General features: G+C 41.4%; 1 protein-coding gene across 2 annotated transcripts in view; it reads right to left on the bottom strand.

Moving 5' to 3' along the window:
- LOC116940599 (VPS10 domain-containing receptor SorCS2-like) overlaps positions 1-15,069 on the bottom strand; it is a 93,230-nt gene that overhangs the window by 55,592 nt on the left and 22,569 nt on the right. For both annotated transcript variants that reach the window (XM_032950642.2, XM_032950641.2), the window contains exon 3: positions 8,657-8,756. In XM_032950642.2, coding sequence (XP_032806533.2) covers positions 8,657-8,756 — 100 coding nt within the window. The remainder of the gene's footprint in view (positions 1-8,656; positions 8,757-15,069) is intronic.

The raw sequence follows: 15,069 nt of genomic DNA, 5'->3' as shown, positions 1-15,069 counted from the left end.
TAAACATATTGGATACACTTAACATGGACACCCAGGACTTATGTCTCATTGACCCAGTCTTTACAGTGAGCCCAAGCTTTATAATGCACTTTACTACGATTTATTTTGTCTTCAGGCGTTTTTTAAAACATGTTTTAACTTTGAAGTCTTCAGTGTTAAACGATATATTACCCATTACTGCGAAGGAATCCGTATAAGTAAAATGTACACGTACAGCCCTTTTTGTCAACCCCTTTCAGTATGATGGCCCCCTCCATGCGGCGTGGGTCATCGGGGTTATTTGACCATGCTTTACTTATGCTGGTCACAACAGTGTGGTGAAGGCGGGGAGCGCAGATGTGAGACCATAGCAGGGTACAACAATGGATTTTGCCGCACTGCTCTCTGATGCCGACAGTGTAGCTCCGAAGCCGCCTCGACTTGCGGTCACCAATTTAAATACTATCCAGGCTCAACCTTGATTCGTTTCTGATATCTGACAAGGTTTGTGGCTTTCTGGGTGAATTGGTCACAGGCGTAAGTAAAAGTGACATTGAAAATATGAGATTATTTCACTTTTTTTTTCGAAATTGAAATCTCATTTCTTTCTAACTGCGCTTTGTGTTTAATTTGTTGCCCGTTCCCCCGCACCTCTGATTAGCACGGCTGGCTACGTACGGTGCGAAATAAGTTGAACAACGTTTGTTTAAGACCACAAAAACAACTGCCCTCTCGGGATCAAATACTCAATCCTGCTTAAAAATTCCTAGTTCTGATGAAATTGGGAATATTTAAAGGTGATTGATCATATACATGAGAACGTATCCACTAAAAATGTTGAGGCTTCTTCACCTGCACCGAAGACCATGGGAGCAACTGACCTCTCTGGATTAAATACTGTCCCTGTGTTTTGTAGAGCCTGGTGGGAAATGGAATGAAAAGCCATGCTTGGCTGGCTTTTGCAGCAGGCAGATTGCTTGCCCCTCTAATGCATTCTGAAGTGCAAGTAATGTAATTTGCGTCCTGCACACACCATCACTACCTCACGCAAAGACAGGGGGATGAGGCACCTAAGTAGAAACCAGCGCTGCCCGAGGAAACTAAAATAAGATTGTTCATAAATCACAAATGTCAATACCAAAAATTAATATTGATTCTTAATCTCCTGAGGAAAATCTAAATGTGAATGGGGGGGGGGAGGAAAGAATGCCCTAAAAGTGAATTTCGCTACCGAGGAGAGGGAAAGTGCATGTTTTAATGACATCAGGGTCATCTTAATTTGTTGAAATGTCAAGTATGCTTTTAGAAAATTATTGGATTTTGCAGGTTTAACTGTATTTTGTAAAAAAAATACTAAACCTTGTTATTTTATTGTGTCTGAGAGGCAATATATTTTCTAATAATGCTAGAGCAGCATTCATGTACTGGGGTGTTGTATATGTTTTGCAGCAAAACCTACAGAATGTGGCAAGAGACGCAGACCACATCTGACCTTTTGTTCTTAACAACAGTAACAAATCAACGTTGCCTTGCCAGTGACCTCTGTGCTGAAATCAGTATTGAACCCATGAAGTATATTTCCAAGTTTATAATATTACTGTTGCGAATTACTTTTATGACTCTGAAGTCCAAATAAAAAAGCTTTGAACCAAAATATGTTTTTGTAAATACTGTACATTTGTCTATGTCGCCTAATGTGCCTGATTTTGTCAAATCTAAGCAGTAGCTGAGCAGACTTGAACTTAATAAGTACAGTACTTGTATGGCTGATTGTCAGGGCCTGCGAGATTATGTAAACATAGTACACGATAACACTAAACTATGTTTTATTTTACCAGGTAAGGCCCGCTGAGTTATATAGCTTTTTTCAGATTTGTCCTGGCCACAAATAATAGCCCAATGAAGTGGCTCATGTGGAAATGTAAAGCAGCCAAATAATCCATATGCATGTTTATAAATAGGCAGAGGAAAACTGGAGTACCTGTAGAAAAAACTACGTGACCACGGGGAGAACATGCAAACTCCAAATATATAGGCATCACGGTCGGGATCGAACCCACGACTTCCTGTATACCAGGCCAGATGGTTAACATCCCACTACCGCGGCACCCACATAGGGCTGTGAGGTGTGGCCAAAAGAGGGCGGTGTTGAATGTCACTCCAATAAATGTGTGGGCCTTCTCCAATTACTCTAGTTTCTTCTCATATGCTAAACACTCATTCATGACATTTGCTAAATATCCCAATAGAGGACCGTCCTAATTTTTGAAAATTAAATTATGCTTTTTTGGTTATATGTTGGAAATTATTATTATTATGATAATACCTAACACAAACTATTTTATTCTACTGTCTGATTCTAACAAAATAAAAAGTGACAATTTGTTACCCTTCAATAGCATTCTCGACCACTTATAAACCAACTCAATACGTTTACTTATTTATTATTTGCGATGCATATCATGATTCCACTACATCGTCGGATCGACTCATTGCGGTACTTTCTGCGCAACTCTCCTTCACCCCACTGCCACGGCCTCACTCTTGAGCATCAACATCGGCAGAGAAGTTACAATCGGTCGGAACCGCGGCCTGAGTCTCCCCATTTCCTTACGCTCGGGAGGCCTTGCACAGCTGGGCCAATGAGTATGCAAAACTACACAGCACAGGTCACGTCAGCTGTCACGGAACCAAAATGCCGACGCAAACGCCAGGGCATCAGCATGCAGCAGGGACATCTTGCCACGCTGCCCAAAACCACTCGCGTGAATGTGGACAGCAAACAAGTTTGTATTCCAAATGCCCTGGGCAACGTGCTGGGTACTCGTTACTCTCCCTCGGCTTTCTTCCACTATGCACAATTTCAGGACAAACAAAAGCATACTCTAATATCGCACCAGCCACAGTTTATTGCTTTCATGAAAGTTGAATTTGGATACGCAAGTGGTATAGCTCCAGGAGAGTAGAATTCAATTTTTTTGTGAGCTAAACATACAATGCCATAAACAACGTGACAATTATGCATATTTGTGGACTATTGGTTACTGTTTTTTTTATATTGTTAGTGAGACAATATCCGTGGTTATCATATGAACAATAGTGCATTCTGAGCAAAAGCGGTTATTGCATGCACATCCATTCCGATATAGAAACTCCAAGATAAACATCTGCCTGACCATGAGTTAACACCCTGTGGTCCCATGTGACTTCTGCTGTCCAGACCATGGCCTTTGCATAACACATCCTACTCTTTAATATCACCGATCCAAAACGCATGTCTGCGTGATCTCCTAACACATACATACTCACGGCAGAGGAGTGGCATAGCGGTTAGCGCACTGCACTGTGAACCTGGCAACTTGAATCAGATTTTCAGTCAGTCAGCCATGAGTGGTATCAGCATCAGTCTTGCACACCCTCTTAATCAAATCCACACTGATCGGTGTGGTGAAGTATGGCCAAAGAACCCCCCCCCCATGCTCGACATGGTGTTGATCCAGCAGTGTATTGACAGAGGCTGTATCCGTACACATTATATGTATCTTTATATATACTTATGCATTGTTTGATGTAAAGCGCATGACAATAATGTTTTTTTGTTAATATTAATGATTGAACATTTGTTAAATGCAGTTCCAAATGATGCTGTAATTTAAAATGTCACACTTAAACAAGAGCTGTATTATTACACCATGACTTTATAAATAGATGAAAAAAATAGTCGACTGTTTACGACGAGAAGTACATTATTATTTATCGCATTGTTAATATTATTTTATTATCTCTCAGAACACTTTCACCAACCCACACTGACCAGCATGGTGAAGTATAGTCATATAATCCCCATGATCTGTACACTATAGGGAGGCCCTTATCCAGCAGTGGATTGACAAAACAGACTGCATCTCTCATGCGTGTCTACAGTATTACAGTGAGGGAAAACGTATTTGATCCCATGCTGATTTTGTACGTTTGCCCACTGACAAAGAAATGATCAGTCTATAATTTTAATGGTAGGTTTATTTGACCAGTGAGAGACAGAATAACAACAAGAAAATCCAGAAAAACGCATGTCAAAAATGTTATGAATTGATTTGCATTTTAATGAGGGAAATAAGTATTTGACCCCCTCTCAATCAGAAATATTTCTGGCTCCCAGGTGTCTTTATACAGGTAACAAGCTGAGATTAGGAGCACACTCTTAAAGGGAGTGCTCCTAATCTCAGCTTGTTACCTGTATAAAAGACACCTGTCCACAGAAGCACTCAATCAATCAGATTCCAAACTCTCCACCATGGCCAAGACCAAAGAGCTCTCCAAGGATGTCAGGGACAAGATTGTAGACCTACACAAGGCTGGAATGGGCTACAAGACCATTGCCAAGCAGCTTGATGAGAAGGTGACAACAGTTGGTGCGATTATTCGCAAATTGAAGAAACACAAAAGAACTGTCAATCTCCCTCGGCCTGGGGCTCCATGCGAGATCTCACCTCGTGGAGTTGCAATGATCATGATAACGGTGAGGAATCAGCCCAGAACTACACGGGAGGATCTTGTCAATTATCTCAAGGCAGCTGGGACCATAGTCACCAAGAAAACAATTGGTAACACACTATGCCATGAAGGACTGAAATCCTGCAGCGCCCGCAAGGTCCCCCTGCTCAAGAAAGCACATATACATGCCCGTCTGAAGTTTGCCAATGAACATCTGAATGATTCAGAGGACAACTAGGTGAAAGTGTTGTGGTCAGATGAGACCAAAATGGAGCTCTTTGGCATCAACTCAACTTGCCGTGTTTGGAGGAGGAGGAATGCTGCCTATGACCCCAAGAACACCATCCCCACCGTCAAACATGGAGGTGGAAACATTATGCTTTGGGGGTGTTTTTCTGCTAAGGGGACAGGACAACTTCACCGCATCAAAGGGACGATGGACGGGGCCATGTACCGTCAAATCTTGGGTGAGAACCTCCTTCCCTCAGCCAGGGCATTGAAAATGGGTCGTGGATGGGTATTCCAGCATGACAATGATCCAAAACACACGGCCAAGGCAACAAAGGAGTGGCTCAAGAAGCACATTAAGGTCCTAGAGTGGCCTAGCCAGTCTCCAGACCTTAATCCCATAGAAAATCTGTGGAGGGAGCTGAAGGTTCGAGTTGCCAAACGTCAGCCTCGAAACCTTAATGACTTGGAGAAGATCTGCAAAGAGGAGTGGAACAAAATCCCTCCTGAGATGTGTGCAAACCTGGTGGCCAACTACAAGAAACGTCTGACCTCTGTGATTGCCAACAAGGGAAACCTGGTGACCAACTACAAGAAACGTCTGACCTCTGTGATTGCCGACAAGGGTTTTGCCACCAAGTACTAAGTCATGTTTTGCAGAGGGGTCAAATACTTATTTCCCTCATTAAAATGCAAATAAATTCATAACATTTTTGACATGCGTTTTTCTGGATTTTTGTTGTTGTTATTCTGTCTCTCACTATTCAAATAAACCTAACATTAAAATTATAGACTGATAATTTCTTTGTCAGTGGGCAAACATACAAAATCAGCAGGGGATCAAATACTTTTTTCCCTCACTGTATGCAATTAGTTTCGTATGTAATTTTCAATCAATAACCTTAAACAAATTCCATGATATATCTTGGCGTTTTATTGTGATATAAAAAAACTCAATATATTATTTATTCAATATCAACAGCAAAAAGAAATGAAAACAGTATATTTAGTTGGACGCAATATCGACTCGCGTTGGTATTTCATTTTTTTTTTACTTCCCATCATTCAGAACCATAACACGTAAGCAGCACGTGAGAGACCCAAGCATGCGCATCACAAAGAAGATACTGCTTCTCAAATGGAATGCAGAGGGTGCAGCAGACGGCTAGCGATGGTGACACGGGGTCATGTCCTGGGTATTTTTATTTCTCGCAGCTTATTTCTGGGATCAGAAAAGCAGTCCGTCAAGACCAATGGGGATGCTCCAGTGTCTTCACTCTCATTTCAAATATCCTACGCATCATTGCGCCCTTATACATGGCAAGAAGCAAAAACATGTTTGAGGATCGAGCAAACAGGTAAAGTATTGCACAGATAACAACGGAAGATTTTGAATATAAAGAAACACAGTCCCGTTTCATGAATACGTAATTGTAGAATACTCTATAGGGTAGGTATACGTATTTCTTGGTTTCAAAAGTGATTCTTATCCATGTATAATGCATTATAGAATAATATAATGCTATTGTAAACTATCTGTTGTAAGTCCCTTAAGAGCAATAACCACTGAACCATCTGTGCTGTGAGTTTCCATTGCATTAATCAATGAGCCATTCAAATTTTAGTGGAGTCGCACTTTTAATGTTAAATAGTCTCTAAGCTCTTATTTGTAATTTTCATTCTTAGATAATGTCAATTTATATACAAGAACCTAGATATGTAATTATATAATGTGATTCGAAAGTGCAGTTTATATACCTACACCATTAATGACACACCATGTAGTCTAAGAGGCGCTCATACAAAAGTGAATTTTTGAGCATTACTTATTGCACAACATCAAACGCATGATTGAAACGGGAAAGTTTTACTGTGAATGTGTTGGAAGAAAAGTTAAAATAGATCTGTAATATATTTATGAAGAATGAATAAGCCACCTTCCTTATAATTTTGACATCGCTGCTGTCAAAGCGTGGCTGTAGTTATTCTCGAGACAATCCGAGGAACATGGCTAACATATTTTTATGTGTGTATATACAAACTGAAGCGATGCAAATCAGGACGTGTACAACACATATGGGATAATAGTTATAATTTACAATTATTTGCCAATACACTTCTGAATGAAGATTACCCGTGTCAGTCGTGGTGGTTGTTTTTCCATGTTTGTTTCGCACTGTACTAAGCCAACCGTGCTAATCGGAGGTGCTTTTGTGAAGTTTGAAAGCAGTACCAGTTCAGATATCACATACCACTGACGTTAGCCATGGCCAGGAATCGAAATGAGGTCACTGGGTTCACAGTGGAGTACACTAACCACCACGCCACCACTCCATCCCAGATATATCACGAGTTAATGGGGGGGGGGAAGGGTTTGAAAATGAATTGCAGTAAAGAATACACTTTCTGATTAATCAAACCAATTTGATGATATCATTGCATTGGTATTTTATTGTTTTATTTCGCCAATGTGAGCATATATTTACAGTAGATGATGTTGATCATTTAAATCCACCAGGTAACAATCGACTTGGTTATTTATCTTTGAAATGGAGAGCTGACCCGTTGCATTGCATACATCATCGTCATTGCACTCCATCAACCTCTACTACCTCTCTCAAGGCTGCGTTGCATCTCTCTCAGGGCAGCAGACAGCAAACGCCGGAATTGCTGTAATTCAACACAAATGCCTACTGCGCACAGTCCGAGTAAAGACCTTAACAAGACAAAATTGGTAACAAAAATAAAACCTACCTCAATAAGAGCTACACTGTAGAAATCCATATTTTTTTTCACAGAAAAGACTGATGCTTTGTTTTAAGTATTGACTTGGAATCATGAAACCAGGTTGTTTGGAGAAGCAGGTCAGATACCCTTCACATTACAACAATTTACGATGCAATTCAGGAACATATATGAGCCTGTTTGTCAGAAATTGGTCAAATATGCCCAATAGGGTTACTAAATGAGGACTCAGTGCTTTGCTGTCAGAAAATCGTATTTTTTTTTTCCAAAACACACATTGTAAACAGGGAAATTGCATCATTTTACATTTCTTAAAATTATTTAGTATTATCTTAGTGTATCTTTACAATCCCGTTTAGCTCCCATATTCTAAAAAAAAACGTGAAGTATAAGCAGCACTGTGCAGTAAAAAAAGATTACTGCTTGCCTCAACACAGCCCGACACTCAGAGGGCAAACACATTTCGGTAAACAATATGTGTCAGACATATCGCAGAAAGGGGATTATTAACTACTCCCAAAAATAACGTTTTTTCCCCTTTACATTATTCAAAAAAACATCAAATGTACAAAATCTACCTACTAATAACATAATTACCAACTGACTCGTGGTAATGACACATTGAGATGTGCACAGCTGCAGTCTCGAAACACAATGAGCTGTGCACCCCAAAACTAACACATTGTCATTTAGGCTGCAATTCATAAGCAAAACAACTCTGTTCTTTAAATAAGAACGGTCTAATTGAAGGTAGGGTGGAGCAGTGATGGAGTGGGTGGTGCACTGTGCTATGAACCTGGAGCCATATGTTTCATATAGAATACAAAATGAACAGGCACATAAGTGAAGCTCTATCTCACATTGCGATGAAGCATGGGATATCTCTCTCTATATGCAGTACACACGTTCCTCTTCAAGACGTGAGCAATAACTTCCGTTATTAATCACAACAATGGGGAGCAGTGACGCAGTGCCTAGCGCGCTGCGCTATGAACCCATCAGCCCGAGTTCAATTCCCAGCCACAGCTAACCTTAGCGGCGAGCGATTCCCTAACCAGTCCTGGGAGTTCCCTTCACCAACATGCACTGCCCGACATGGTGATGTATGGTCCAACAAACACCCCGATGACCCACATGGGGATGAGGAGGCATTCAACCAGCAGTGAACAGACAAAGGGTTGTATACTATTAACTGATGGCATCGACCAACCTTCTTTTTATTGCTGGGGCAGACGTAGAGGGCCACCAGGATGGCCTTGGGGTCGAGTTTGTCTGTGAGCTTCGTGTAAGATGCTCCATAGTTCGTCGACCTGCAGAGATTGGCATAGAGTCAATCCGAGACCAGCAAACCACACATTTGTACAGCCATAACCACTCAGCTTCAAGTGTGAGTTTCCAGTGTATTTAGTTTAACCAGGTGAGAACTCAGGAGACCAGGAGTTTCACTTGAAAGAATGATCTGGGGTATTATTCTGCGCATAACGGGCGACGATTGCTATGTATAATCCCAAACTCAATATTGTAATTGCCAATTTGGACCCTGATACTGGCACACCATGGCCTACTCTTGTGAATGACATCATTGGATCTTTGCCATCCACTGCGAAGCAGACAGAGCATATTATATCGTCCATAATACAGATTTTTTTGGGTACGATAGCGTATTTACGCGATCGCGTATTTACGCGATCTGGATGATATTTACCGCGAAAGCCTACATGTTAAACGTATTATATCGGTTATTACACCAGAAGAATTAATCAGGGTGGCCACCGGTATACGAACCGCTACCTCTGCAACAAGCATTGAACGGGCTACTGTGAGGCCACGTCACTGCCCCGAAGCTTCCTAGAACAATGATTCAACGCTAACAACCCTCAAATGTGCGACCTTGATTAAGGCAGGAGCATATGCAACCTCAGGGGTGCACGTCTCAATCAACGTCTCAATCAAACAAACTTTAAACTATAAAAATTAAGAAGAGGTGCTGAACCTTCAATATGACTCCTCCAGCGCCCCTCCCCCCTTTCCCCATACGCTGTAGGGCTGCATGTTAATCAGGGTAAAAATTCAATTCGAGGATATGTTTTTTTTTACATTTGTGGTGAAAGTTGCTGACCGTTATTTGCTGAAGGGGTCATGTGGATTCATGACATACAACATATACAAGTAGAAACGAATCGATTCCTGCACACACTTCAATGCATTTTGACTTATATACAATGCGTTCGTCATGAATAGATAGCAATTGATGAATGTATGTATTGTTAGACCCCGACTGATCAGCTCACATGGCAATACGTGAATTGAAAAAACACACGGACGAATAATAAACACAAAATAGTTGACTGCCAATTTTTTTCATGAATGAACGCATACACCCATGTTTAATAATGCATAAATAATAAGACGTAATATTTTGATTTAAAGCTTTCGTGACTGCAGAGATTCATCTTCTTGGTTCTTTCGGTAAAGTCACGTAGAATTGAAATAAATTAATAAAAATAAAACAATAAAAATTCTCATGACGTTTCGGCCACAACACAAGTAGCCTTCCTCAGGTGAAGAAACAGAACTGTCGGTAAGACAGCGCTTCCGTGAACACAGCCAAGCTTTGGCCACGTGTTTTTAGCTGGGTGGGAGGAGCAGAGCGCCTTGACCAAGGAGTTTACATATCAATACAATAATTTTGCATTCAAGTAGCTATGTTAATGTGTTGGATTAGCATGATGTTAAAGTCAGAAATTCTCATGTAACTGGGGGATTAGCATGATGTTAGTGTGAGGGATTAGCATGTAACTATGTCGGAACTATGTCGGAAAAAGTGGCGGTTTCTTTTTTCTTTTCAACGTTAGCACCACTGTGGTTAGCACCACGGGAAACGACGAGCTTTGTTCAGACGGACGAGTCAATCTATGTTCGGAACGGAGGAGGGGGGAGAGAAGAAACAGCAACGATGCGCTGCTCTGTCCTGTGTTGCGTTACTACTATGCTACAAACTAGACTACTATACATTACAATATTATACCTTCCAATCTAAACTACATTGTATGATATCGTATACACAGCCCAATGTAAGCTCTAACAATTTGCATTATATTGATATTCCTACAACTAAACTTTTTTCAAAATTACACGACTATACACCGTAATATACACTGCCATAGACAAAACCCACCCTTGAAATATACAATGCGTTACTATACACTACCCTATACTTTAGACTATAATATATTAGACTTGTAATATTACACTATGTATTATTCTACATAGTGGATTAGGAGCACTCCCTTTAAGAGTGTGCTCCTAATCTCAGCTCGTTACCTGTATAAAAGACACCTGGGAGCCAGAAATCTTTCTGATTGAGAGGGGGTCAAATACTTATTTCCCTCATTAAAATGCAAATCAATTCATAACATTTTTGACATGCGTTTTTCTGGATTTTTGTTGTTGTTATTCTGTCTCTCACTCTTCAAATAAACCTACCATTAAAATTATAGACTGATCATTTCTTTGTCAGTGAGCAAACGTACAAAATCAGCAGGGGATCAAATACTTTTTTTCCCTCACTGTATGTATTATTCTACCAACCCTACTGTGTACCACACTGCTGTATATTCACTATACAATTACGATACTATATATTGCCTTATGAATTATGTTAAACATTACACTGTTATACTATTTTATTATTATACAACATGCTATAAACCATACCATTGACCGTCGTGTGAAAGGTACTAAGAGGCAGTGCCAGTGAATGAACTGCGGTCTGAAAGTCACAGTAAAATAACAATCAATCAAGAACCGAAATGGTTTATAACGTCTTTCCAATGGTTACTAGCCAGAATGCATCTTCTCGGTTGAAATTATCTCTGTGATTATATATGTGGATGGCCTCATGAACGAATCTCTCATGGTAGCCAGATGCCTTGCAGAGAACCTCCGTCTTGGAGCAGTCAATGTCATGTGAGCCTACTGAATTAAAACAGTGATCTGCCACCGTTGAGGTGTTCGTCCTACCGTGTTTCAAGTCTGCTTTATGTTCACAGATGCGGTCCGAGATATGTCGTTTGGTTTCTCCAATATAGCTGCTACCACAGAGGCAACTTAGTTTATAGACGCCCGGGTACTGTATGTCTGGAACCACATCTTTTACCGACGGAACCAGATCACAGATTTTATGCACTGTGTTGAATCGGACCTGGATCTTGTGTTTATTCAGGATTTTGGAGATCTTTTTTGTGACCCCCGCAATGTAGGGTAACGTGATGGTTTTGACTGGCTCCTCAAGAGGATCCTTCTTCATGGTTGGAGTGATGGCTTTGCGGATTGTGTAGTCGGAGTAAGCATTAGCCTTGAGAGCTTGGTGTACGTGCTTGAGTTCACTGGTAATGTGTTCCTGGTCAGAGATGCATTGGGCTCTTTGGTATAGAGTCTTGATGAGGGAATTCTTCTGGGATGGATGGTGGTGGGAATCCGGTTTTAAGTAAGCATCCGTATGGGTAACTTTCCTGTAGACAGAGTGGCTCATTGAACCATCAGGTCTCCTTTTAATTAGGACATCCAAACGGGTAGCTTGCCATCTTTTTCGACTTCCATGGTAAATCTTATGGCTGGGTGTATGGAATTGATGTGGTCGAGGAATTGGTCTAGAGCAGGCCGGCCATGTGGTCAGATGACAAAAGTTTCATCCACGTACCTCTTCCATAAGGTCGGGCGTAGAGTGGCAGTCTGGATGGCGTCAGTCTCAAATTTTTCCATGAAAATGTTGGCTACAACTGGAGAAAGGGGGGAGCCCATTGGGGTGCCCTCAGTTTGTTTGTAGAAAGTCCCATTCCAGGTGAAGTATGTGTTGGTTAAGCAGTGTCTCACCAGGGGATCCTTCTCCAACCATGAAGACGGATCCTCTTGAGGAGCCATTCTAAACCATCACCTTACCCTACATTGCGGGGGTCACAAAAATATCTCCAAAATCCTGAATAAACACAAGATCCATGTCCGATTCAACACAGTACATAAAATCTGTGATCTGGTTCTGTCGGTAAAAGATGTGGTTCCAGACATACAGTACCTGGGCGTCTACAAACTAAGTTGCCTCTGTGGTAGCAGCTATATTGGATAAACCAAACGACATATCTCGGACCGCATCCGTGAACATAAAGCAGACTTGAAACACGGTAGGACGAACACCTCAGCCGTGGCAGATCACTGTTATAATTCAGTAGGCTCACATGACATTGACTTCTCCAAGACGGAGGTCCTCTGCAAGCCATCCGGCTACCATGAGAGATTCGTTCATGAGGCCATCCACATATACAAACACAGAGACAATTTCAACCGAGAAGATAGATTCTGGCTTAGTAACCATTGGAAAGATGTTATAAACCATTTCGGTTCTTGATTGATTGTTATTTTACGGTGACTTTCATACCGCAGTCCATTTGCTGGCACTGCATCTTAATACCTTTCACACGACGGTCAATGGTATGGTTTATAGAATGTTGTATAATAATAAATAGTATAACAGTGTAATATTTAACATAATTCATAAGGCAATATATAGTATCGTAATTGTATAATGAATATACAGCAGTGTGGTACACAGTAAGGTTGGTAGAATAATACATAGTGTAATATTACAAGTCTAATATTTTATAGTCTAAAGTATAGGGTAGTGTATAGTAACGCATTGTATAATTCAAGGGTGGGGTTTGTCTATGGCAGTGTATATTAAGGTGTATAGTCGTGTAATTTTGAAAAAAGTTTAGTTGGAGACATATCAATATAATGCATAATGTTAGAGCTTACATTGGGCTGTGTATACGATATCATACAATGTAGTTTAGATTGTAAGGTATAATATTGTAATGTATAGTAGTCTAGTTTGTAGCATAGTAGTAACGCAACACAGGACAGAGCAGCGCATCGTTGCTGTTTCTTCTCTCCCCCCTCCTCCGTTCCGAACATAGATTGACTCGTCCGTCTGAACAAAGCTCGTCGTTTCCCGTGGTGCTCACCACAGTGGTGCTAACGTTGAAAAGAAAAAAGAAACCGCCACTTTTTCCGACATAGTTCCGACATAGTTACATGCTAATCCCTCACACTAACATCATGCTAATCCCCCAGTTACATGCTAATTTCTGACTTTAACATCATACTAATCCAACACATTAACATAGCTACTTCAATGCTAAATTCTTCTGTTGATATGTAAACTCCTTGGTCAAGGCGCTCTGTTCCTCCCACCCAGCTTAAAAGACGCGGCAAAAGCTTGGCTGTGTTCACGGAAGTGCTGTCTTCCCGACAGTTATGTCTCTTCACCTGAGGAAGGCTACTTGTGTTGTGGCCGAAACGTCGTGAGAATTTTTATTATGTTTTATTTTTATTATTTTATTTCAATTCTACGTGACTTTACCTAAAAGAACCAAGAAGAAGACGTAATATCGTCCGCATAATACTAAGAAAGTTAAGGCGAATTTTATGCTAAAAATAGCATTCATTCGTCTTTTTTATTTTTTACAAATTTCAACAGAATTGCAGGCAATGGATATCAAAAAAAAATCCCTGGCAACCACTAATGCCCGAGACGAGAGAACTCTGCTGCTTAAACCACACAACGCATTCAAGGACTTTACATTGAGCGAATCCCTATTGAGCTCAAATGCGCCGTGACCCCCGCCCGCTTTTTGCTCGAAGCGCCGAAACGCGTTGATCCACACTGGCGGATTGTCATCCCCCACCCACTGGGCACTCCAGCCTCCATTACGTGGCTCATTGCCGAGGCCGCATGGACGGGCGGAGACCACTCACAGCTGTCTAATGTAATCAAGAGTCAACCCCTTTGCAGGGGCTCCGTTGTGAGCGGACGCGGTGAGTGGTGTCCCCCCCCCCCCACGCGTGAACGTCCTCAAAAATCATCCGGCCCTCGGACACGATTTTGTTTTTCCATTGTCTGACCGTGCAGAAGGGCCGAGCAGGTGTGTGACGTGAAAGAAGATGTCAACAGACCCAATCTATTTGAGGGAGAATAGGGCTTCGTTTCTCGCTATTTTTACGGGTCGCTGGTATACCGGAGTAGGTGGTACGTGACCAATAGCCACGGCCATCGTGAGAGGTATCGTGGATGTGGTGGACCGGGCACAAATATATTTTCCTGAGTCACCAAACCCGAACAGACCGAGCTGAAACTATGAAGTCTCTGGAGATAGAGCTCAAAATGTACCGAACAAGATTTTCAGAAGGGTTGGTTGATATAAAAAAAAATTCCTGTGTTCAAATATAAAAGGTTAAAGGTAACCCTCCAATCTCTTGCTCACGCCACTGCTGGCCCCTCTCGAGGGTATTTTGGGCTACTCTCCCATGCTGGCTAGACGTGCCGAAAGAAGTGGGAGTAGCCCACACTTTATCCCACCAAACTTGACCTGCCGATTGTACCCATGCTGGATGGACAGAAGAGGGGGGGGGGGATTGAATAAACTCATATTTCAACTGACGCTATGGGAGATCGAACCAGTGACCTCTGCATTGCAAATCCAGTGTGCTAACTATTACGCTGTGGTAGGTTCCCTTTTAGAGAAGGGCAGAGCTTAATTTCACATTAAATATATTCTGGGTCACACT

This window comes from Petromyzon marinus, chromosome 9, assembly GCF_048934315.1.
Source record: "Petromyzon marinus isolate PM22_M1 ecotype Great Lakes invasive population chromosome 9, UKy_Petmar_22M1.pri1.0, whole genome shotgun sequence".
Lineage (NCBI taxonomy): Eukaryota > Metazoa > Chordata > Hyperoartia > Petromyzontiformes > Petromyzontidae > Petromyzon > Petromyzon marinus.
Note: the sequence above shows the minus strand (reverse complement) of the source record. Positions and strands in the feature narration are given on the sequence as shown.